At 42.0% G+C, this 26,122-nt stretch overlaps 1 protein-coding gene across 1 annotated transcript in view; it reads right to left on the bottom strand.

The window, feature by feature from the left end:
- Window positions 1-142: 142 nt before the first annotated feature.
- Window positions 143-26,122, bottom strand: part of cdh24b (cadherin 24, type 2b) — a 150,692-nt gene continuing 124,712 nt past the window's right edge. Inside the window, exons 7-15 of the mRNA XM_028594338.1 lie at window positions 19,219-19,475; window positions 17,744-17,880; window positions 14,589-14,710; window positions 11,883-12,000; window positions 8,993-9,313; window positions 5,683-5,890; window positions 3,997-4,489; window positions 2,596-2,803; window positions 143-2,547 (exon numbers count right to left, since the gene is read on the bottom strand). Coding sequence (XP_028450139.1) covers window positions 1,796-2,547; window positions 2,596-2,803; window positions 3,997-4,489; window positions 5,683-5,890; window positions 8,993-9,313; window positions 11,883-12,000; window positions 14,589-14,710; window positions 17,744-17,880; window positions 19,219-19,475 — 2,616 coding nt within the window. The 3' untranslated portion in view covers window positions 143-1,795. The remainder of the gene's footprint in view (window positions 2,548-2,595; window positions 2,804-3,996; window positions 4,490-5,682; window positions 5,891-8,992; window positions 9,314-11,882; window positions 12,001-14,588; window positions 14,711-17,743; window positions 17,881-19,218; window positions 19,476-26,122) is intronic.

Raw genomic sequence — 26,122 nt, 5'->3', positions numbered from 1 at the left:
GTCCAGCAGGCTGTTAAGTTCAGCTCAGTTCATTCATTTCTAATCTACAGTACATACAGAAAGTCCAAACAGTGTTCCATTTGGACACGTTCTGTTTTAGATTTTTTTTTTTCTCCACTTACTTTTCATTGTATATACTCTCTTTTAGCAATAATATTCAGTGGTATTTACATTTGAAATGCTTTTACATACAGTCAAACATTGTATCTTTTTGTTTAATTGACATCTTATAAAACAACTGTAATCTTTGACATTATTCATTATCTATTATTGAACATCACACAGTATAAAAGTGCATTCCAGCTGAAAACTCCAGCTCATTTGCATCCTGACCTTTAACAAGAACAAAAAGCCTCCATGTCGTGGGAGTCTCTGTGGTGTTTTTTTCCCTACGGTTTCATTACAGATCTACGGACATTTTTCATTCGGGAATTACGAGTGTTGAAAATGGGATTGATTGACTTTTTTAGGTGTGCTGTCGTTTTCAAAAATCATGCATACTTTGTCCTCAAGACGTGTCAAGTGAGACTACAGTGGGGATACGCATAAAAAATAGGAGACTTCTTCCATTAAAAAAATGTAAGAGATGAATAATAGAATCACTATTACTCCACAGTAGATGGAATACTTGTGAATGGTTAAGCTTTTATAATTTACTGTAGTACAATCAAAGCCTTATGGTGCTCATTAGTTCTTTTGTGTGTGTGTTTGTGTGTGACCCTTTGTAAACATACCAACACTCGACTACAAAATGCTGGAGGGATGGGGGTTTGAGCATGTGTGTTTGGGGGGGTGGGGTGGATGTGGGGGATATGGGATCACATCCCTAAATCATTTAAATTTTTTACAATGTCTATTTTCCTTGCGGGCTGAGAGGAGGGAGGATCTTTTGCAGGATTGAAATGATTCATCATTTTCATTTGGAATGAAGTAGTGAGCTGAATAATTCACTTTTCTGCCACAGCAGATGGAATAAAAAGTAACAGTTTATGTACAATTGTCTCATTTCCCCGACCACTTCTCTCTCTATACAGCACATCCATCCACTTACCCGTTCCACATTATATTCAAATACATATTTCATCCCACGTGTGTTATCGTAGTTTTGAAACTTCCTCGTTAAATGTTTACTCTTGCACAATGTCCCGAAAACTAATGTTGCAGCTAAGATATCATCAGTCACATCTTTAAATTGTCTCTGGGTACCATGAATTCTCCCTGCCACTATTTCTCCGTCTTTGTTAAATATGCACACGTGTGCACTCACACAAACAAGTGCTCGTATGCACTTCTGCTCGCACATCCGTCTTCCCTCAGAGACTTTTCTCACACACAAACACACACACATGCGGACACAAAGAGCAGACCGACACACAAAACGAGGAACGTCTTTCTTCTTGTTTCCTGCTGTTTTCTCGTTCCACACGTGAGAGTTGAATTAAAATCGAGTCTCGGATGTTTGGGTTGTTTTTCTTTGTCCAAAGCGTTTAACAAATTGTTGCTGCCCCGAGCAGAAGCAGCCTCTGCATTGTCTCAGTATCTGTGCTCAACCATATCAGCGTTTCAACACTTATTGCTTTAAATTACATCAATCACTCCCTCCCCTGCCCTCGCACACTCCACCCTCCCTAGGCTCATTTTTCTCTGTCTCTTTTCATTACTTTGCCTCTTCATCTTTCTCTCCTTTAACTTCTCTTCACATTATTCTAGCTCTGGTTGCCTTTTCATCATCCTCCTATTCCCTCCCTTCCTCTCTTACCCTCTTTGCCCCTATTTGATTCATTTGTATCCATCCTCAGTCTTTCCCCTCTTCTCCAGCCTGCTCCTCTCCCTCTTTTTTCTCTTTCTTCCCTGGCTCGTCTTTCTTTTCCTTCTCATTTTTGGCATCCACTTCATCGTTTTCCTTCTCTTCCCTTTCCTTCTCCCTGTCTTTGAAGAGTTGAGCTAATTTGTGGAACTGGGGTCCCCACTCTTCCAGCCCGGCCCCCCACTCCTCCTTCTCTGCATCCTTCTCTGCTTCGCTCTCGAGTGAGCTGAGGGATCCAGCCCGGGACCCTGTACCTTCCAGGCCGTACACCTGCACAGAGTCGTACGGTGGCTGCGATGGGTCAAAAGTGACTTGGGCGAGACGCAGACGTAGGAACTCACCCACCCTCAGTGCCAAGGAGGGACCCCCAGGCCCTGGAGCTCCTCTCATAGCCTCCATTCCTGGAACCCAGCCGGCCCCAAAGCCCATCACTCCGCTGTATCCTCCCTGAGGCTGCCCTGGGAAAGGAAAAAGCTGGGGAGTTATATCCCTCCTGCCTAAAACATAACCCCCCAGACCCATCCGTTCACGCCAGTCCCCAATTAAGCCAGCTGCTTCTGGGTAGACAGATGATATCCCTACGCCCTCCCTTTCTGGCCTTGCCACCACAAAGTTGCTCCCCATCTCTAGTCCTCCTCTCCCCAAGCTGCCGGGGTAGTCCCTCTGTCCCGATACCTCCCCCTGCAGGACAGTGGCATAGTTGCGTCCACTGGCAGGTTGTCCATTTGTAAAGGTGAACCCACTTCCATTTCCCCCTCCCCCTCCCCCTCCTCCTCCTCCTCCTCCACTGCCTCCTCCTCCTCCACTGGGATCAGATTCAGGCTGGCCAGAGCTTGTGCGGTTTGGGGACAAGCCCGCACGGGAAGCCCTGCGTCCCGCCATGGGAAGGGTAGCCGAGTCGCACACCCAGCCTCCTGCGCTGGGACCCTGGCCCATCGTGGAGCCCGATCGGGTCATGACGAGGTGATGCTCCCTGGGTAATGTCTCCGACTGCACCTGGAGGGAACGTAGGCGAGCACGAGTGGTTTCAGTTCGGGGCTGGGGTATGGTGTGGTACTGTTAGGTTAGGGTTACAGTACCAAATGGGATGAAGGATAATTTAATGAGAGGCATAATAAAAGCAGAAAGATGGGGAGGGGGGATAACATAGGGCCCAAATGGAGGAAAAGCAGGAGATGGCAATGAAAAAAAAAAAATAAAAATGATTGAGACGAAGGAGAGACAGACATTGAGCAGAACAGAGTTGGAAGAAGCCATAGATATTAATTGAGCACTAGAATGAGCTAACACTGCACTGTGAGAGGGAGATGGTGAGGGAAATGATTGAGAGATAAAATATTTGAAAATTAAAGAAAGAAAGGGCCAGACAGCCTTGCTATGGCCTGATAAATAAAACAAAAGGTAGAAAAGCTAATGAACAGCTGGATATAAATGTGCTGACATGTCTGAATCATCAACTCCCTCCAGCAGTGTCCTGGACATGTCAGCTAACAGTACAGAGATGAAAAATATTATAGCGTTGCAACCACTGCAATAAAATAGTATATATGATTGACCGCAAACCTAATAATTATTTTGCTTAATTACTTTCTTACTTACTTGTTTGCTTATTTAATTGAATAATTATTCATTCGACTTTAATGCTTTCTCCAATACAGCCATCTATCATTTAACAAGCCATTTATTCAATTTTAAATTGTTTTTCAATGCAATCCTTCCATGCATCCATTCGTCCAACCATTCGTCCATCCATCCATCCATCCATCCATCCATCCATCCATCCATCCATCCATGTATTAAACTGTTTTAGTACATTCAAAAAGTTCACACCAAACATCCTATGCATAGTTTGCACAATGTAGAATAAAAACATGTCCGTACCTAAAGCATTAAATCCTACAAAACAGCTAACTTGGATGCTACATTGCTATTTATACAATACCAATACTTTTCTGACCTTATCCCTTCATCAGCAACTTCATCCCTCTGAAGATCAGGTAACTCTTTGAATTTAGTGCACATAATGTGCTTCTATTTTTTTCTCTACAGAAACATTAAAGCCTATCAGTGCCAGAATGCCATTGGAGGCTTGTCATGGAGGTCAGAATATTTGGGATCAAATCAGATAAGCTGAACTATTATCCCTTATTGTGCATTAATGGGGAAAGCGTGGTCACAGTGCTCCTTACCCAGTCCACATCTTGACTATGGTTGGCCTTTTCCTCACTGCTCCCCTCTGTGCAGTTGCTTGCAGTTCCTGTCCCTCCTCCTCCTCTCTCCTGGCTGTCATTGGTCCTCGGCGTTCCTCCATCCGATGTGCTTACCCCACTTTGGGGCGCAGTCCCGTCACGGCTTCCCGTGCGACTCCCTGTTCGGCTTCCCGTGCTGAGGTCTGTGGGAGCGATGAACACCGCCCCAGACTCCATGGCCCCTACCATGGCCCCCTGGTTCTGGATGACTAGAGAGTGGTCTGGTTGGCCTCCAGGAAAGCGGTATCCCAGCTCTGCCAGGCCTGGTTCAAATGTTCCACCTGGTGTGCGGCGGAGAACAGGTAACGTGTGGCTGCTGTAACAGAGGCGACCATAGAGAGGTCCACTTGGTCCTGAGTAGTTGTGATCCACACCCGGATTCTGAGCCCAGCTATAGGTGCGAGCTTTGTCTTGGTTATGATGGGAGTAACGTCTGTGAGACACAAGGCAAAATCGGCATTCAACTTTGGGAAGTCAAGTTCATTTTATGGCATTTTTTTTACTTTGTTTGACAGCAAACAATAGAGAGTGACAATAAAGGTCTCTGGTGTGAATCAAACTGGGACATTGTGCATAACTGGTATTTGTCTTAACTTACTAGCCCACCACGACACACCATATCTGGTCATTTAGAGAATATTTTTGAGACCAGGGTTTGTGGTGTATATCAATTATATCCACATTGTTGGGTATTTCTGTTCATTTGTCCACATTGGGGGGCAATATCCAGGTGGGAAAAATCTAATCTAATTAAAGGGGTATTTCAGTGATTTTAATAGTCAAAATTGATGCAACCCAAAGCCAATGATATCTTGACTTTTAGCCTCTAGTATGAAGGCCAAACTTATTACAAACTGTTAAGTTACTTTCTCAGACTGAACAAAACCTCCCTCTAGAGCCACAGAAGACTTGCTTCTTCTCCGCATGACTACAGAAATCCATGTGCAGAAATTGGTGGAAAGTCTGCGTAAGATCTTACCAACGCAATACAACAAAACCACAAAATACAGCTTCAAAGTCACCATAAAGTTTAACCATCTGCCCCTCTGTGACACAGAGTCAAGAAAAATGAAACATTAAAAACATAACAAAGGTAGTGTTTATTGCAGCGATATTGCAATGGATTGCATTAGATTTAAAGGTTTTTTTCATGTTGCTGTGTCCACATCCATGAATTGCGAGGAAGTAATTTTCGATAAACTAAATGCAGCCTTTGTACTTGTTTATGGCCCCTCCATATGGCTTGAATAAATTCATCGGAACTAATTATTAGTCCAAAGGCAATAACAATGTTTCACAGAAACATCAAAGTGGGTGCAAACAACTCTCTGATGTAGCAGAACAGAAACAAGCTTTAAAAAAATGGGCACAACAAAGTGGTCTCCTAGGACTGCAGAGCTTGATAGCCTTCTGTCTCAGCATTTTGATCGGTGACAGATTATGATCGGGGAGTTAAGACTCAATCAGTTACTTAAGGGGATCAAATAAGTGCTGGACTGAGATGAAAGCTTTTACTCTAAAGGAGTGTATTTGTTTCCACCCTAACTTCCTTGTAGCACATAATAAGAGGCCAGCCATGAGGTTTGATGTAATTAAACATCACACAAACACCCTCTGCTTACTTACACATTCCTGCTGTCCAGGGTGCGATAGCCACGTGAGCGTGAGCTGTGCGGGGCGCTCTGGAGTGCGGCAATGTCAAAGGCGGCCGTGTCGGCCTCGCCCCCGCCCTCGTCATCGTACGTTATGATGTTCTCACGTACGTCGTCCTCCTCTAGCGGTGACAGGGAGTCGCGCTTCTGACGGCGCAGCGACAATGACAGCGCACTCACCGCTGCAGAGGGGTGGCAGAGGAAATAAAGGATATTGAAGGCATAGGAGAGGAATTGGACAGAAGAATGATTAACAAGGGAGAAGGGGGCAGAAGTCACAGGGGAAATAAAGTGAATGAGGAATAGGAAAGAGTGAGCAAGGGAGAATTTTTCAGGCAGACAAAGAGGTGAGACACAGAGACAAAACAAATACAGAAGAGGCCTTGGGTTAGTATGTTATGTCATATCAGCAGGCTACATGCCTCCACTGTGTAATTGACTTTGAGCTCCAGTCAGGCAAATGGACGCTTTATTCTCCCATGACCCCACAACTCTTATTGCATATTCCCAAAGCTGAGAGCTACGTTTGACCCAGGGCTGTGGGCAAAGAACCAAGCTACGGAAGCTCTTTTCTAACAGGCTACCTGTGATAACGTCTACCCGGAAAGATGGAATTGTTCTGCTATAGTCATGTTTATTAAACTCATCACGTATAAAGTAGGGAAATATTATACTTGTATATAGTTAATATAGGGAATATTTGGAGGAAGTCTCTATGTCGTCACGGGTCCAACATTTTGGAAGCTTAACCCTTTATATAAAAGACACCTGATCCAAATGGGATCCTGAGGACAGACCCAAAAAAGGATAATTATTGACCAATCCCTAAGTCTCACTACACGGCAAGTTTGCAGTACTTTTTCAAACAATGGGTCTTCTACAGCAGGATCCTTATTTCTATTTGACCATTGTGAATTTTGTCAGCTTAAAAGAAGACTGTCAATAGCAGATTTGATCAGCTGTATCTAGAAAGGGTTAGTTAATACCATTGCCCAGGTTCGTAGCACATCCACAGCTATTCATTCTAGTATCCTTTTGGGCCCACCTCACATGAGGGCCCTGGGTACTCAGTCCCATTTTTAGCCCCAGAACGACACCCCTGCCAATGCCCCAAACTCTTGAGATACTGAGTATCTGAGTGCTGCTTGGTTACAGTTGCTAAGCTATGATTGGACAGTCTTTGCTTGGGGAAGGGGTTTAGCGAACAGTCAATTACACTGGATCCAGTTTGAACAACCTTGTCCTCATAAAAATTACATTCCCATACAACAAAACTGCATTGTCAAATACAGTTCAATTACAGACCGCTGTTTTAAACATGTGATTATTGTTGTGAATTGAAACAAAAGTACTTGGTCAGGTTTAGGTAAAACAAATACTTAGTTAGGTTTAGAAAAAGATCATGGTTTAGGTTCAAAAAAGTACATTTGTTACATAAGATGATAACTATGTTACGTGGTTGACTTTTGGTTTCACACAGAACAGAACAGCATTCTCCTGGGTGAGAAGTCCTGTGTTTGTTTGACCTATCCATCTACCTACGCTGACTTTATTAGAAACGTATTTGTGATATGTCAAAGACAAACATAATCCAAGACAAAAATATGCTTCCTTTGAAACGTAAGGGAGAATGCAGTTCTGTTGTATGGGACCGTCCTTTTTAGTAGACAGGGCTGGTTTGAAAGACCTCTACTTGTAGATCTCGGTATAAACGCATACCATGCACACTGTGAGCTTTTGTCTCAATATGAATGTACCGCAGGTGGTTAAGCTGCTGCAATGAGTAAATCTACAGCCTTAACATTGTTTGAGTTTGGATTATTTGATCCATAAAACTAATATAAAGATTCCTGAAAGGAGTGGGAAATCTCTAGCCTGGGTAAACCCTGACAAACTTCTGGCAAATTTGAGATTTGCTCTGCAAGTCAGTCTGGCGAAGAGCCCATTCAAACCCATTTCCAATGTCCCCAAAATCGAGGCACCAATCACAGCCGCTGAGGCGGGCTTTACACCAATCACAACCGTTGAGGCGGCCTTTACGCGACGACGATAGCGCAGCGACAGCGAGTTGGTCTGATTGGTTGAAGGACTATCCAATGCGCCCAGAGCTATTTGAGCGGCGTCCGTTGGTGACGCCCCTTTGGAAATGAACTGTCAATGAACCTTTCCCAGACCCACTCTCAGTTACAACTGAGAAGGGTCTGGTGTCAACCAGGCTAAGAAATCTCTAATTTTTCCCAACAATTTGAGGGATCACCTTCACGCCACGACTAATATGTATTTCTCTCTTCATAGAAGCCTTTGAAAGTGGTTTATCAAATGGCTTCATGTTCACCTTATGTATGCCAAGTCCCTTTTTAAGAACCAGATGCGATCCTGATAGAGCTGTTGTCAGAGCTTCTGTAAAAAATTTGGGGATTTTTTGGGGAGAGCCCAGTAATACTGTTTGGGATTAGCATGAACCTCTTGTAGACAAGAAAAACAAAATTTTCCTGGCGCAAAACACTCGCTCTATTTTAAAGCTACAAACTTCAGGCGAATGCTATAAAGTTGTGTGTATTTCCTTATGCCCTTGTCACTTCGAGAACTGAATTCTAAACTCCACCAAAAGCCACTTGTCATGATCACCTTCACGCCATGTTGCGTTTCTTTCTTGATTGAACTGGTCTCTTCCAGAATGATAATGCCCCTATCAACATAGCATGAGTAGTGATCCAACAGACTGAACAGAAATGACAATGCTGCTGGCCCCGAGCCAAAGCCTTCTCAGCACCTAGACATTATCCAATTGAGCATTTGAGAGTTTCTGCTATCAAAAACTGCAGGGCCCAGATAATCACTCAAATTGTTATTTTAGCAGTGATTAGCGCTGACCTTGCCAGAGGAGATGACTGGACCAAAATTGCGAGGAAAAGTAAACCTCGCTATTGAGCAGCTGTGACTAAGAAAAATATTTACGCTGCTGCCTCCATTATTTTCATATGCAGATTTAGCATCCAGGGATGTGTTGGAGGGTAAACAGCCCTAAACACTATTTACTCATCTTTTTATTTGTAGATTAGCATTAAACTCTTTTATAGGCAGTAAATCTTAATGACATAACTTCATAAATTATGCTAAATGATGTAGTAAAAACACTATGTAGGTTATATAAGAACTTTAAGGGTCTTTCAAGGGACAAAAAATAAATTCATATGATACTTTTTTATTTTCACTGTTGTTATTGTCTCATGGTGATCTCATCACCATGTCTCTTCATAAACTCTATGTATCAAAGTATTTACCCAGTAGTGTGGCAACACAAGCCAGGATAGCCAGCAGGGCGGCGGTACTGAGCCCAGGGGAAGGCAGAGTGGACTGCTGAGGGAGACACACCGCCTCTCTTTCCCAGTCCCACTCGCCCTCAGTCTGTTTGTCCTTCTCTTTCTCCCCGGCCCGTGCCCCTCCTCTCAGACAGGGACAGACGGACACAGTGACCGTCCCGGTACTGGTAAGGCCCGACGTCCCGTCCCTCAGGACCAGCGGCACGTGGAGCGTCAGGGTGGAGGACGCAGAGCGGGACAGTGGCTGGAGCTGGGACAGCAGCACCAGGCTCGCTGTGGGGCCTGAAGAAAGACAATTCATCCATTGTTAACTGCATGAAGCAATTTTCCCATTTTTTCCTGAGCTGAATGGCAGCAAGAGGTTGTTTTTACACATGGAACACGTAATAAGCCCACACACCTTTATTTTTTTAAAATTAGAATTCATCAATAACAACACAATTTAGAAGGATAGACAAAGAGCTTTGGCCTCTATTGGTCTGACTCCTCTTACTTTTAGGCACAAGAGCTGTGAAGTGTCTGCATTGGAGATATTTTTTGATTTCTTCTAAAATAAATGTGAAAGGATACAAAAGGCCACAGATAAGGGGGGAACACAAACAATATTTAATCAGCATGAAAGGCACTGCAAAGTCATATAAACACGACTCAATTATCCAAACAATCTTCTCTGCTCTTAATCACAAAGCAGAGAAGATTGTATTACCGTTTTTAACAAAGCAAATAATACAGCATGCCTTTGTCAGAAAAGCTGTCCATATGAGAACAGGACATGTTTTTCTTTTTCTCTGTTCTACTGTTGGATGACATATCAAAGAGGCCTGTGATTCAAAATGTCAGTGGGTTAATCCTCCAGATCCACAGTCCGACCAGAGCAGGTTGGCTCCTCATGCTTTTGCCAAGTTTAGGAATGATTAGCAGGCCAATGGTGAAAATGATTGCCAATGAGTTCTAAGGTCATCAGCTATTATAAATCATAGTGCTTAATGTGACAGTACCATCAGGCGTTAAACATCAGTATAGTAGACATTCCCCAAACAACTGAGGATTTGTGCACAGCCAAGGGACAGACTACACATGTCAAGATAATTTAAGTATCAACTTTTTTTTGTATCATTTAGAAAAAGTACAATTTGCTTAAACTTGCACTAATCAATTAACTATGTATAATGTAAAAGGGGTTGCTCCTACTGCCGAACCCACAGAGACTTATCACCCAACTCTGCTGTTCCCCTCATCTCTACGGAGTCAAAGAATTTCTAATAAGGGAAGAAGTTCCACTCTCTCGATACTTCTGGCTTCTGAACTGGTTGCAGTTCCATTCTGGTTCCACTATAGGGCGCTAACAGGCGAGTGCAGAATTAATTGTTGAATTGTAATTTTTTGTCTAGTAATTTGAATGTTGCATTCAAAATGGGACGAAGAAAATAAAGGTTATCTGGATCTGGAATCTTGCTCCTTATGAAGTCATAAGGAGCAAGATTCCAGATCGGCCCATCTGAGCTTTCATTTTCTCAAAGGCAGAGCAGGATACCCAAGGCTCGGTATACACCTATCACCATTTCTAGCTACTGGGGGACCATATGCAGGCTGGGGGAACTCATATTAATGTTAAAAAAAAACTCATAAAGTGAAATTCTCATGCCATGGGACCTTTAAATGTATTTGAAGAAAATATATATGCGTTTTGTTACAGGTTCTGGACAACTGACATATTTCGCTAACATGATACATTAATTCAAGCAACTAAACAGTAACAGTCCAGTAAATGCATCAAAAAGTGTAGCAAAACAGCAAGAGTTAAAAAAAAGAAGACTATTAGCTGCTGATCAGGGATGCACTGCACAGTAAATGGTGCAGGTTTCAAAGAATTCAAAAATGTCAGCTTTGCAAATGTTTTATATTTTATTCTGCATGTTTGTTAGGCCTCAAGGATACAAACTGTGTCTTTTGGTATGAAACGCAGTCTGCAAACATTCCTGTGTTTGTTTTCCACAGGTGATGAATAATTGCCAAAATACATATTTGTGAATACATTATTTCTTCTTTATGCACAAAAACTGTGAATGTGAATATGATCTAAGACACAAAATTGTGTTGAATGTAGCCCGGTACATATTAGTTAGTGAATGTAGAAACTTTAATTTAATTTGTATTATTTATTTAAAGTTTTATTCCGCAAAAATAACCCCTAGCAATTATGATTTGATGCAGTAGTACATTACATCCTTGAATAATAAGCCCAACATGTGTAAAGGTGTATGTTTACAAGTTTGTACTGCACTGTATATGTCTATTCGTTAGTGTGTACTTGCACTGTATATCCAGTACTGTATGTTTGCACTTGTGCAGGGAAATGAAACCGGTACAGACAGCGAATGTACTAGAAACAAATACTAAGTAGCAAAATTCAATTGAGCTGAAGTAAATTAAATGAAGCAGCTCTGATTTCTTCAAAAGCTTTTTATTGGAAACAGTATGTATATGTGGCTGTGGGGAGGAGAAGATTGATGTAGAGGATATGTGAAGGCAAACAAGAGGGACATATAAAAGAGAGGAGCATAACAAAGCAAAACAATGGAGCCACCGGAGTTAAGAGATGGATGGTAGAAGAGAGAGGCAGAGACAGAAAAAGGGAAGGGGGAGGTAGCGAGAAGAGAATGAGGCAGAGGGTAAATAAGAAAGAGAGACTAAGCGAAAGGACGAAGATGGAAAGAGAAAGGCGGAAAGAAAGTGTGGGATTGAGAGCCTTAAAAAAAGTAGGAAAACAACAAGAGTGTGTCTGCCAAGGGAAAAAAAAAAAAAAAGGAATTAAGAGACATACAGAGAGAAGAAAAGATTGAGTGCCTACCACCACTGTCCCTGACGCTGAAGTTGAGGGCGGCGCTGGACTCCGGAGGGATGCTGAAATACACAGTGCTGTCATTCCCTCCCTCATCTCTATCAATCGCTCGCAACACCTGCACCACCTGAAACCCAGAGATAGAGAGAGCAGAGGAGATTGGGTGAGGGGAGGATGTTAATATATGTGTGTGTGTGTGTGTGTGTGGGGGGGGGGGGGACACCGGGAGTAGAGAAAAAGAAGGTAATGGCAGAAACAGTTACACAGAGAGTGCTTTTAGCTACAAACTATTAGCCGACGTCAGCAGGAATCAAAACAAGCCAAACAATTAGTATAGAGGCTGTGTCTGATACTCACACCCAATAAATAACTGTGTCTGACGTGAATCGACCAAATTGCACAAATACAGTGCAGTGTGGCTTTTCAATTTAGTAATAGCATCTGCACCCAGCCTTCAGTGGCATTCGTAACGAAATTAATCTAAAAAATCTCCCGCAGCCTAAGCTGATGGGTAATTTATTTTTAATGAAAAACTCTGGTCGTCATTATGCAAGACGTCTTTTCAGAAAAGCTTTCGAGCGCTAGTTACTAGACTGAATGCAGGGATGAAGGGTGCCGCATGCCCTGCGAGTTAGTCAGTGTCTCTAGGCCTTGAGAACATTTGTTATGTACAGTCGCATTATGTTATTAGTTGCTGGGTGTGAATATTTAAACACGTTTTGGCTAATGACTTGTCATATACAGAGACATGCGCGCACAAGCCGAACACATTCGACCATATCGTAATCTTTCTTTCCTGAACTGTCTCCCCTGCTCAGTCACATAGCAGTACACACACAAACACCAACATCACAGGCAAAAACAAATCAATGTCGTTGCCACAGAATCGCAGATTTTGTGGCGAAACAACAAAGACACAAGCAGAGCAATGAAAAACACCAGGAAAAACAACAGATGGGCCAAGACACCAAATTATGGCGATGGAGCCAGCGTGGAATACTGAAGTTGGAGGAAAGAAAGAGAGAGAGCAAAGGATGGTTTCCAGGGAGAGATTGAGGAGCACAGAGATGATTTCTATAATTGAGATAGCATCAAGTGAAAACACAATGATGCAGAAAAATAGACAAGAACACAAATAAAGCAAGACGGATGGCAGGAAAGAGAGAGACAGTGTAAGAGGAGACTCAAGTTTAATTACAATGTGAAGAGCTGCTGCGTTCTGATAACAGGTCATGGAGGGTACACCTGCCTCCATAGAGAATGGGCACACCATAGCGGTATGCTGCCATATCTGAATAAATAACGCTAAGTACTACTAAAATGTATATGCTCCTATACTTGAATAGGCAAATCCTTGTATGATGTGCTTTGAACAGCTTTGAAGTACTGTAGCTTATGTTTATTTATAGGAGACATCACTGTTTGAAATACAAGAATTGTACGTCTCATCTAAGCCCTTGTCTGACAAAATAATGACAAATTTACAGTTTGGCCAGGTTTTAATCATATCATTTGTACATGAACATAAAGGACAATATGTGTGTTTTCTCTGTCATAATAATAATAATAATAATAATGATGTCAACTTCCAGATTCATTATGAATATTTGTACATGTTTTGTTTACCCTAGTGCCTTAGTACAACATACTATATGGTTTATATCTGGCATACAAAACTAAAACCTGCTAAAACTAAAAAAGTCAAGGATACTAATCAGCCATATGCAAAAGAAGAGAGTATACATGAGTATAAATCCATGCTCTGTAAGTGGTAATACTGAGGCTATACAAAGTTTACAAAAAAAACTGTATGTTGATTTAAAGCAAGTACATTTTATTGGCAAAGTATAGCAGTGTAAGTTCTTTTAATCAAGTCTAAGAGTCTACAGCTATGCCAGCAGCTCTGTGAGGCTGTACTAAGGCATTTAGCTTTGAGCTAAATGCTAACATCAGCATGCTACCATGCCCACAGTGTCCATGCTATCAAGCTAATGTTTAGCTGGTATAATGTTGACCACATTCACCATCTTAGTTTAGCATGTTTGCATGCTAACATTTGCTGATAAGCACTAAACACAAAGTACAGTTGAGGCGGATGGGGACACGGTGACTGCGCTAAATTAAATGTGATGATGTGTACCAAATTTCATGGCAATTCATCCAATAATTGTGGGGACATTTCATTGAAAACCATAAATGCCATCCTCATGGTGGTGCTAGAGTAAAAGGCAGGGGATCATTATAGTCGGTAGGATTCATCCTCTAGGGACCATGGGTGTCAGAAAAAAAACTAAAATGTATCAAAACCCACAAATGTCTTTATTTGGCGCCATCTGATGGACATAATGAAAAAGACACTGTGGCAGAGAGCAATGCAAATTGATTCACCTCACAAACTGATTTTTAAGAACCTTGTGAGACTTTGGTACTAGGTTTTTTTGCCAACTTTGCCAACAAAGCAGAACTGGCGACAATGGCTATACCTTAAACAATGTTTCGACATGTTCCTGCAGTGGAAAAGGATGAATAGACTGCAGCAATTTTCACTGGGATTGTCCCATTTTTATACGAACAAAGCTTGTTCCAGAAGAATTTGAAAGATGTAATTAAAATCATTTTATACTCATAGGGGCTTTAAATTGTAGTTTTTTAACAGAACTTTTCATGCAGACAAATACATTGACATAAAAGGTCACTTAAACGCAACATACTGACCTGCCCGATGGAGGATGAGTCACACATGGCAGTTGTGTATTGCCTGTCGAGTTCGGGTGCGTTGTCATTCAGGTCTAATGTTTCTATTGCAACCAGAACTCTGGAAACTTGGCTGGGATTGTCTGAAAGAGCCAATCAGAAACAGGCAGCTTACAATAGAGCACTATAAGATGCCTGCAGACAGCTGTATTTAGAAAAAAAAAATATGAATACAATTCCCCAATGCAACAAACACCAGTGTGCGCACACAGAGGTGCCTCGTTGGCACTCCATTAAATCCATTCAATTGTCCGCATAGGCGAGATCAAGCTTTTCAGTCTTTGTCCAGAAACTTCAACAGCACTCAGATCCCATTAGCAAGCACACAACTGGCTAAATATACAGAAGTACATTTAGTTTCATTTGGCTTGTGTTACAGCAAAGAGGCTCCCAGCTGGAGTCCGACTGACGTTCCATAGCAGTTACATTTTTCCACATCAAACTGTTCCATTTTTAGCCAAAGCACATAGTCAAAGAGAGAGAGGAAGCAGAGGAGGGATAGCCTGACAAGCCAGACCCATTTGCTGCCGATAGGGTGCGTCTAGATTTCTAGGCTAGAGGAGGGATGTAGAAAGCGGTCAATGTGCATGCAGTTACACAAGGGCGCAGTTTAAACGGATTGTCAGAGGGTCTCCCATACCCCATTCACTTGGATATTTACACACACTCGAACGTGAAGTTCTATCAGCCACGCTTGAAACGCACAGAGTCGTACTCTGAGCTGAACATTTACCATTACATGTTATGCTGCTCTTGTGTTGGGCTCCTCAAACACAATCCAGGCTCACCAGCACACATCTTCACTCATGTATCTTAGCAGGCAACAGTGGGCCACACATTCTGTAAATAAGACACACACACACACACACACACACACACATACGCACACGCACGTATACACACACCCACATAATGTTCTCAAACCTAGCATTAACACTGTGTCACGGATGACAGTGAATGCTTCCCACCACTGAAAAGCTGAAAATGAGCTCTTGCTGTAATGCTACTGGGTGAGCTGGCCTGCCTGTGGCCATGGCACGGCTCCTACTGTGCTTTGTGTCAACTCAGCCTCCAACAGTCTGTTTATTAGATAGAGCTCATTATTCAAGACAAGCACTCACTGTGCTGCCTTCACAGTCCTAGCAACACTGCTGCCACAAGGAGCCCTGAGTAGATTTTAAGTAAAGATTAACTTTGTCCAGAGCAAGACTTGGCAGGGAAAACAACTTCCTCTCCTTGCACACAGCAACAACTGGACAGCATTCTTCAGCAATACTTTCACTTTGGCACCAACTAGTTTGATTGAAGTTTTTTTAGGGTTGAGAGGAAGATCCAAATAATATCGTAGGACCTGCCAAAATGACAATTAGAGCCAGGATTAAGCAGGAGGCTGGTGTTAATTTTAAAAACGTCATTCAGACTAATCAAGAAAATAGGTTGTTTGTCATTGCCTTCCAAAATGATTCATACATGTATGAGCATTTTCTGGCACCACTATCAGCAGAAAGACATTATTTGTCAGTGCTTTCTAAAACGAATATGACCATTAAAAGAGACATATGCTCATTTTCAAGATCATACTTGTACAGTATTTTGGGTTTCTACTCAAACCTGTTTACATGCTTCAAAAGGTCACAATAAACATTATTTTCCTCATACTGTCTGTCTCAATATACCTGTATTCACCCCCTGTCTGAAATGCTCTGCTAAAGTGCCTGGCTCTTTAAGCCCCCCACCCGAAAAAGCCAGTCTGTTCTGATTGGCTGGGGAGAAAAATATGGCGCACCTTTGCATGAGCTCTCAAGCTGTGGGTTGATATACTCAAATAGGGGGCTGTATATGATTGACCCTGCATGTCACATAGAAAGAGGAGCATATGTCCCCTGCAAGGATAGGGGATCTGATGATATATCTTTTTCTTTTTGTCAACAAATCCCATGAAAAGACCAAAATCAACAAATAACTGATCCTGTTACAGTAACCGATTATCTACCAATTGTCTGTGTATCCATGTAGCTCCTTGTTGTTTTGTTGTCCAAAAATAAATAAAAACACATCAATGAGGCCACTCTTTTTCATTGGCTGATGTGTCTTTTCCATATCGTGAACATGGGTCCGGTAGTTTGAGTCAGTCCCACATCAACCTACTTCCATGGATACTCTATATAGCACCGCATGTGTGTTAATCCCAAACTGTATTTAGGAGATTATTTTACTGTTTAAAAAAAATGGAACTATATATTCATGACCCTTTTTTCAATAGGAATTGAATTGGCCCGAGAATGACTGCCGCAGACAGATAAGAGAAATCGAAAAGTATTGAGAGATGAATGTGTAGGCAAAAACAAAAATGTACAATATTGCCAGCCTTATCCTTTAAACCCAACCACATTACGTGTTTTGTTTCTCATGCTGTCACTGCAGTCCATGCTCTCTACCACGCCCCCCCCACTGTCATGGCTCAAACTATGGATCTCGAGGGAGATCACCAAATGATTTATGGTTTATGGTAATGGTTTATTACTGTAATATAAAGCACCTATTTGTTTCAAAGTTTATTCTTGACCCTGGAAATAACAGTTGACAAAACATCACCTTGTTCATGGTTAAAAGCTCCAGAAAAGTGACAAAATAGACATTGTGATTGTCCTTTTATCTGAAATTCTCTGCTTGGAAACTGAAAGGTGTTTACCGTTCTTCTCTGGCTTTGTTCGATTTGTTGCTTTAATTCTTTGTTTCCACTTGAATCCTTATGAGAACAGATCTATGGCAGCATCAGATAAGTCACACAGTATAGATCAATTAATCCTCAGGCAAGCTGTAACAAACTATTTGTGGAGCCAAACATTCCCCTCATGGCTTGATGATTCGAGTGCTAAGCCGCTTAGTGAATTGCATCACACACTGGATACTGTGCTTTTCAGATACCGTACAATTTACAGTTTACACCTTCTTAAACCTCTTACACTCTTGTGCTCATCAGTGGGTGCAGGTGTCAGTGGTGGTAAAACGTTGGTTTAATTGAAGAGTTTTAGCACTGAATAAAAGAAAGGATCCAACGGACAAGCTCTTATGATGGCTCAGTGTGAAGTGGTGTACAAAGAGTGATCTCTGACCTCTCTGGGTGGCGATGACAGTAATGTTGTGCCAATGTTCCCGTTCCCGGTCCAGCTGCATGGCTGTGGTGATGAGGCCGGTGTCTGGGGTGATACGAAACAGAGCCTCTGGGTCTGACTGGGGATCAATGGAGAACCTGGAGAAGAAAAAGTAGGGTGGGAGGAGAAAGATAGTTGTGTTGAGAAAAGGAAGGTGAATGCAAGTGATATGAGGAAGGAGCATAGAGTAGAGTATAGAAAGGAAAAGTGAAGGGAAGAAGCAAGCAGAGATGGCAGTGGGGTGCAGAGTGAAAGAAACACACAGGGCAAGTGTGTGAGGGAGCGATAAGGAAGTCTGCATTCAAATGGCCAAAGAATTAATATAGGGAGATTATCGCAGCTGATAGGAGCTCTTCTGAAGTTACTCCGATTATCTTAATATCTCCATGAATATACCAACTATCATTCCTCCCCACACACTCACTCTTAGCATTTTGCCGGTGCTAATTGGGACACGGTTTTCTGCGGTTGTCACAGGCAAATCACTCGCCTCCCAGATAATACCTACTGCAAACAGAAGGGAAAAGATTGGACCGCAAAAAAACTTATGCGGTTACTGTTGGCTCAAGGGAACACCAAGTGAGCATTTGGTTGGCCTATATTTATTTGGTTAGCTCTTACTGTTGTGTGTTGTTTCTTTTAGTTAGAGAGCTGAGTTTAAATTTCAAAAACGCTATTCCCCTTAAGGCTTAAAAATCTTTATTCCCGAGATTCAACAATCAATATAAAAAAAAAACAACCAAACAACAAATCCTATCCTCCAAAACATTCAATAAACTGAGAAATACAACTATCAGCACCATTAAGTGCTTGATATTTTACACAGATTGTTATTTGAACCCTGCAACAAGGCAACATTGTAGTGAATAGATATGAAGCCAAAAGCAGCAATAATATACTTTATAATTCATTACAAATGATGTGATTCACCTTATAATCATTAAGATGTAACCCTAACCCAAACCCAGTCTTGAAACCTAACCATAACCCTTCATAGATAGCTAGCTGCTAACTTAATTGTTGACTTGCACAGTATGCCAGTTTCGCTCGGTGACTCATTCAGTGCCTACATACTAGCATCTACCCACAAAGACTGGGAACAGGGGGAAACAGCTAGCCTGGCTCTGTCCAAAGATAACAAAACCCACCTATCAGCACCTCTAAAGCTCACTAGTTTTCACCTTATACCTCATTGTTTAACATTTAGAAAAAGAGCCAGACTAAATGGCTAGAGAACTCTCAGCAAGAAAGCAAATTAGCAAATTTTCCAAAAGTATTTGATTAATACAAGACTGTCCACAAACCTCAATAAAGAGTATAATAAAGGACACAGTAAAAGGTAGACCAGCTTTATCTGAGTGTACCCACATAAATCTTTATTAGCTAAATTTGGAAGAAATATTAAACAGTACTACAAAAGAGGCCGGTTACTGTACCTGATATTATTGGTAAGACCGGTATCGGGGTCTACAGCGCTGACCCGGCCCACAGTGCAGGCCGGCGGGCAGTTTTCAGATACGTCCATGAGGTATCGGGTTCGGGAGAACCTCGGAGGCTCGTCTGCATCCAGCACTGCTACTCTGATGGAGGCCCGGTCCTTGAAGGGGCCTCGACGCAAGAAGCGAGGATCCACTATGGGGTTGAGGACCTCAACAGAGAAGGAGTAAGAGCTCCGGCTCTCATAGTCGACGGCCTGGGGAGGACAATAGAGAAGGGTTAGTTGGTAGGGTAAAAACATCTTAAATGTAGAGGTATATAATCCTCGAAGATTTAGATATGCACTCACTGTGAAAGAAGAAGGGTGACACTTTTTAGCAGCAAGAAATTATGCAAATGTCCAAAGACATTATACATTTTCCAAAGATAACTGCTAAATTACATATCAAAAGCGGCAAGAGGGCAAATAATGAATTATTTTAACAATAAAAGCTCACACAGGCTAGAGAATGGTCACATCCAAAATCAGCTGAGAATGATATGGAGTAAATAATACCATGGTTACCCTACATGGTGTGTGGTTTGGAGTTTTGAAGTGATACTGTGAGTGCGGTTGTTGTGGGTGGATGCTTAGATTGTGGGTTTGTGTGAAGTAGGAAAAGAAATTCATGAGGAGTTGAAGTTACAGCATTGAAGAGTTGAAAGGATTTTTGAGAGCTCTGACACGGAAGTAACTACATGTGTGCATGTCGGTTTGATATTGCTTAAACGTATTCTTGACATGCTAAGACTGGAGGATACACTGTATAGCTGTAGCGTTCACTGCCAGGGAATTGAATGTTGATGCTGTATTTGTAGGAGTTGTATAAGATTAGCGCTGCTATCTAATGCGGTACAGATGGATGTAACCATGAGGATATTTGCATTCAACATTTTATCTCGCTCCTGCATTGTTTGGTGCTGCAGTGTTTGCAACACACTTGGAACTGTGTTGGTGGATACCTGGCAGGTAGTGTGTTTTGTCATAATGTTACAAACATGTTGGTAGGAGTAGTTTTAGACCTTGTGAAACATTGTGGGAGTGAAACTTGGACAGACTAGTTTTTGTGAGAATGGATTTGGGAGTTCACTTTCAGAGGTAGTGCAGATCGCCAATAGCTGCGATGTCGACAAATAGTTGCCATGAGCAATATATTTTCCTACGTTGAAATTGAAAACAGAACCACCCAGTGCTTTCATTAAAAAAAAAAAAAAAAACACCCTTGTTTATAACATCATCTCCATGGCGACTCTGCAGTCACCATGGAGACTCGTACCTGGCTATGAGAAGCGTTGAAAATTCCTTTGTATCCTTGAATCTACACAGGTGGAAGAGATTTCATTTGGGATAAAGGCTCAGCACCCAGTGATTGTTTGTTACTGAAAAGTTATGAAGCCTATTTGTCTGAGGTGTCCGTGTGATTGCGTACCGCACTCCCACCAGCGGGGCCAAAGAGCCTCTGATCGGGTTTGCCGAGATGATTATTAGCAAGGGCATGAGGCGCGCACGCAAGTTATCGCATACATCCACTTGCACGCGCGCGCGCACACACACACACACACACACACGTTTATCGGTGTTTTAAGCCCCCAGCTTCTCTGCCTGGAAGGCACTAGGATTAGGCAATGTTATGGTTATGGTTATGGTTAGGGTTAGGTTTGGGTTAAGGTTAGTGTTAGGTTCCTTGAAGTCAACGGTAGCAGCGCTGCCTTGAAGTCGATTAGGCAATGGTTATGGTTATGGTTAAGGTTAGGGTTAGGGTTAGGTGCCTTGAAGTCAATGGTCGCAGTGCTGCCTGGAAGGAGTTGGGGGCTTAAAACACCATCAACACACACACACACACACACACACACACACACACACACACACACACACACACACACACACACACACACACACACACACACACACACACTCTGACATACATCTGTTGTTGATTACTACATTTCAGAAATGCAACATGTTTCGGTCTGGGTTTAAAATTCCTGTTTGAGGTGTTGGTGTTTGGAAGTACAAGTGGTTCTTTTGAGGCTGTCTGTCCTCAGATCCTTTGTCAGTATGTGTGTGTCCTTAACTGTGCATATGAATCATCTCAGTGTGATTGGCACAGAGAACCATGTTGGACAGAGGATAAATAGGCTCCCCGGCTATGCAGAATATTCACTGTCAGATTCAAACAGGGAAAAAAAAAACATTCTGAGGATCCCAGCGGCAGTGAGAATATTGATATGCTGTCGCTCATGCTCTCTCCTTCCTTTTCGGATCTTTCTTTTTCTATTTCTTGGTTTCTTTCTTCCCTTTTTGGAGCTGTAAACCTGCCTCACAAAAAAAATCAGCAGTTTTAGAAAGAAGTGGTGAAGATTGATTAAAGATTATGCAGAGAAAAGGGCGAATTGAAAGACGTTGAAATGTTGGCAATTTGAGGGAATCGCTGCAGAAAAGATAAATAAACAAAATGATTTGTCTGTGGAGATGAGTGTATGTGTGTAGACGGGGTTTAGGTGGGTAGACGGAGGGAAAAGGTTCTCTAACAGGGTCCCCATTACAGGGAGAGAGAGACAATCTGTCTGAGGAGGAGAGATGTCACTTACACTGTGAGCACACACTCATCACCCCCCCGCCCTCCCTCAATCCAGCACTCCATCACACCGCTCCCTCTCCTTCGCCCGCTCACACACTCCATCACCCACCCTCCTACGCACCCACCACCCATCTTTTTTTCCCTTAGTGTGTGTGCGACAGGGGCCAGCTCTGACAAACCCCAACGCACACACTCATCCTTCTCCCTCATTCGTCTGTACAGGAAGGACTTATCACACAGCGACCCGACCGGTTTTGTGTTTTTCTGTCTGGTGTGTGTGTGTGAACCGATGTGAACACTCCTCACAAATGTTTTCACACACAAGTGCTCTGGTGGCTCTTGCGGAACACGTACACACACCTTAAAGTTGCACTTGCTCTGCACTTTAAGTATAATTGTGTAATACTTATTGTGTATTGTGTCTGATTACGTATTGTGTCTTATGTGTTTTATGCCCCTGTAAAGCAATCTGTGACTTATGTCTGTGAAAAGCACTTCATAAATACCTTAAAGAGCAACTTAACACTGAGTTTAGGCTTGAACAGGCACTCGCCTATTAAAAAAAAAATATATATATATATATATATTTGAACTCTGACACACACCACAGCCATTTTTCAACCATTTTGATATTACATCCGATGGTAAAAAAAATATAACTGTAACTCTCCTTGTGATGTCTATACTATCTGGTAACAGCTCGCGTTTCAGTAGCGCCACCTGAAGCATCTTTCTTCCTGGCTGAAATTGAAATTCAATTCCGCCCGAGTCACTGACGGCCAAGATTAATATTTGGTTTTAGGCATTATCTAATATGTTTTTTAGATTTCTTTTTAATCATTTTATAATGCCTATGTATTTATATATTTTATCTCACAGGGCATATGCAATATTTTACATATCTTTTGTAATGTATTACTGTTTCTTCTGGCTACAGTACATGCTATTTTAAAAGCCTCTGAACACCCACACAGGAGATTTCAGTTACTCTGGCTGATAGACCTCTGCTCAGGTTGAAAGTGGGCCTGAGCTTAGATGGGAATTTATTAGGTCACAAATCCTTGCTACCAATTAGAATGATAAAGCTGTCATTTGTCCTGCCCTAACAGGTGCAACAGAGTTAACAAGAGACTCAGGAAGATGTCAATCAATCAGTCCATACACACCCACACAGTCCTGGGAAGAGGTCTAATCAGCCAGATTACTGTAACTGAAAACACCTGTTTGGGTGTTCAGGGCCTTTACGTTATGCAGCTGTGCATAGCAGTAATGCCCAAGCACAGTTTCCCCTCGGGGACAAAACAGTATCTTTTATTTTAAAGTTCCAGTGTGTAACATGTTTAGTTCATTCTCAAAGTCTGTGTTGCCCGTTCACAAACTTGTCCTTTTTCATGAATATTTACCTCCACCATCAATTCCAAGTATTCCTTTTGGCCTGAAATTTGACATCTGCATTTGCATGAACTGGGGTAGACGCTATGGTAGACGCTCCATATTCATGCGCCATCTTGAAATACGTTAGCCGGTAAGGGATATAAATGACATACTGCTCCGCCTTTCGCGTTTTCGCTGTCACATGATAAACTCACAGGTGCTGCTAATGCTGCTAATGGGTAGCTATGGTAGCTTCCCGGCCCCGGCAAGTTTGAAGAAGGAAACATGGAGGACCACACATGTTCAAAATCCAAATTTCAGGAACAGGAGTCTTCTTCGCCCAGAAAGGATATTGAAAAGAGCAAGAGACCGGCTTTTTGAAGCGTGAAGGCTATCATAGCTGTAATACGTACTTTGAACTGCGTAGTGCGAGAGAGTTGATTGCCATATATGATCTCAATGCTAGATGGGAGAAATTCCCACACATTGGACCTTTAAGACTTGAAACTTGGACGGACTAGTTTTTGTGAGAATGGATTTGGGAGTTCCCTTTCAGAGGTAGTGCAGATCGCCAATAGCTGCGATGTCGACAAATAGTTGCCATGAGCAATATATTTTCCTACGTTGAAATTGAAACTGAACCACCCAGTGCTTTCATAAAAAATAACACCCTTGTTTATAACATCATCTCCAGGGCGTCTCTGCAGTCACCATGGAGACTCGTACCTGGCTATGAGAAGCCTTGAAAATTCCTTTGTATCCTTGCATCTACACAGGTAGAAGAGATTTCATTTGGGATAAAGGCTCAGGACCCAGTGATTGTTTGTTACTGATAAGTTATGAAGCCTATTTGTCGTTTGAACTGCTAGCTTAACATTAGCTTAGCGAGGCTACAGCAGAGGTAGCAGAGGCAGTGGAGAGTGACAGTAAAGGGGATGTGAATGAGTGGTAGAGAGGCTGTACACACAAGCACTGTAACACTGGTCAACACTGTAATCTAATATCTTACAAGAAGTAGAGGCAGCATTTATACTACTGTAGTAGTTCTATTCTCAGTTGAAGTTCTCCATCTTAAATACTTCACACAGGAAGTGAAAGATAGTGTAATAAAGTGACTCTAAAAAGTTACTTTGAGTTAAGTTACTCTTTAAACACACTCTCTTCTTGGGACCTCTTCCACCATACATTATCATAAAACAATAAATTAAGAAAATGTGTGTACATGCAAGTGCTTAAATTAAAGTTATTATTATTATTTGGTCGGTTGGTAAACGGAAAATGAATCAACAACAACTTTGAGAATTGATTAAACATTTGAACGATCAAGCAAAAAGCAAAGATTTACTGGTTCCAGCTTCTCAAATGTGAGGAGTTGCTGATTTTCTGTTTTATATAATGCACACACACACACACACACACACACACACGCGCACACACACATGCTCTACAAGTGTAACGTTCTCCTGTCCTGCAATGCTGCCAATGTCCTTTTTGAAATTCTAATTTCTCTTTACAATTTCCCTTTTAAATTTGCTTCACAGTTAGCAGAAATTAATTAGCTCACCTGCATGCTAGACTGCCGATACATAATGTATTTGTTCTTGGAGAGGCCGACCCATAGGCATGCGTGCTCTATTGAGAAAGAGTGTGTGTGTGTGTGTGTGTGTGTGTGTGTGTGTACGTGCTTGTGTGTTCGGCACCTTGGCAGCTGGAGTTCTTTCTTGTTTTTGTGCATTCAAAATCAAGATCATACATCACATTTGTCTGATGACAAACACAGCTTTGGACATTTCTGCCAACAAGCACAACTGCAGAGTTGAGAGAACAAAGGCTCTTCTAAATCTCCCTTTTGACTTTGTTCTTCCTCTGCTGCCATCCCTTCCCTCTGTCACTTGTCTCTTGTCTTATTTCACTCTCAGATGCCCCATTTTTTTTTTTTTTTCCAACTTACAGTATGAGCAAGACATTGGTCTCTCTTTTTCTTTTCCTCTTGCACTCTCCATCTCTCTCTCTCTTTTTCCCTCTGAGGAGATTAACACAATCTCTCCTCCGCGTGAGAAAACAAACACAGATAATCCTGGGCGCGCTGCTGGCGTGTGACCGAGGATTAGCCAGCCGTTTTAAGTGAGAGCATATGGAAATAATAAAACGGAAAACTGGCACATGCACGAGCTGGCTTGTCCCCCAGGTAAGATGAATGAAAGGTGCTCAAATAGCAGGCTTACACAGCTCATAGCACCCTGAAAACATACCTCAAAAGGGAACCTTGTGAATTGGGATACTGCTGGATTCGTAGTAATGATGTTGTGACAAGCCTTGTATTGCATTGAGTGATTCGACTTTCCATGCTATTAAATTCAGTATACAAGTGTAATGAGGTGTTTTGAATTCAGGGCATTATCATAGTTTCTTTTATTTTTTTAAGTTTCCTTGCTGCATCAGTGGCTATAAATGCTCTCACAATCAAAACACACTGAGCCTTTGTTAAATCATCACGTCTGATTTGCATGTTGAATATCTGCGTCCATCAGTTGATGGCAAAGACAATCTATGTCTTTTTCCTTTTCTTTTAATTGCCCCTCGTTGTAGCAAATAATAAGCTTTCAATTTCAAGGAAACCTCAGCCATCATCATCAGTTAGAGATTCCATAAATGTTAGCCTCTGGCCATTAGGGGGCACTGCTGCAGAGCAATGTCAAGGAGCTACTGTACCTACCTGAGAGCGTTATGCTAATTCTTCAATTACCTGCTACTTACGCTGTGGCCTTGTTCACATGCTGTATCAAAAATCTATTAGCAGCAATATGTACATTCATTATCAGCAATATTTAATAAAAAAATAACTACTAGTGGAGCAGAGCTGACTGGTCAGGAGAAAAAAAATAAAAGAACGAGAGACCATAAAACA

The sequence above is a fragment of the Perca flavescens genome, chromosome 12 (assembly GCF_004354835.1).
Source record: "Perca flavescens isolate YP-PL-M2 chromosome 12, PFLA_1.0, whole genome shotgun sequence".
NCBI lineage: Eukaryota > Metazoa > Chordata > Actinopteri > Perciformes > Percidae > Perca > Perca flavescens.
This window is presented reverse-complemented; position numbering and strand designations above follow the sequence as displayed.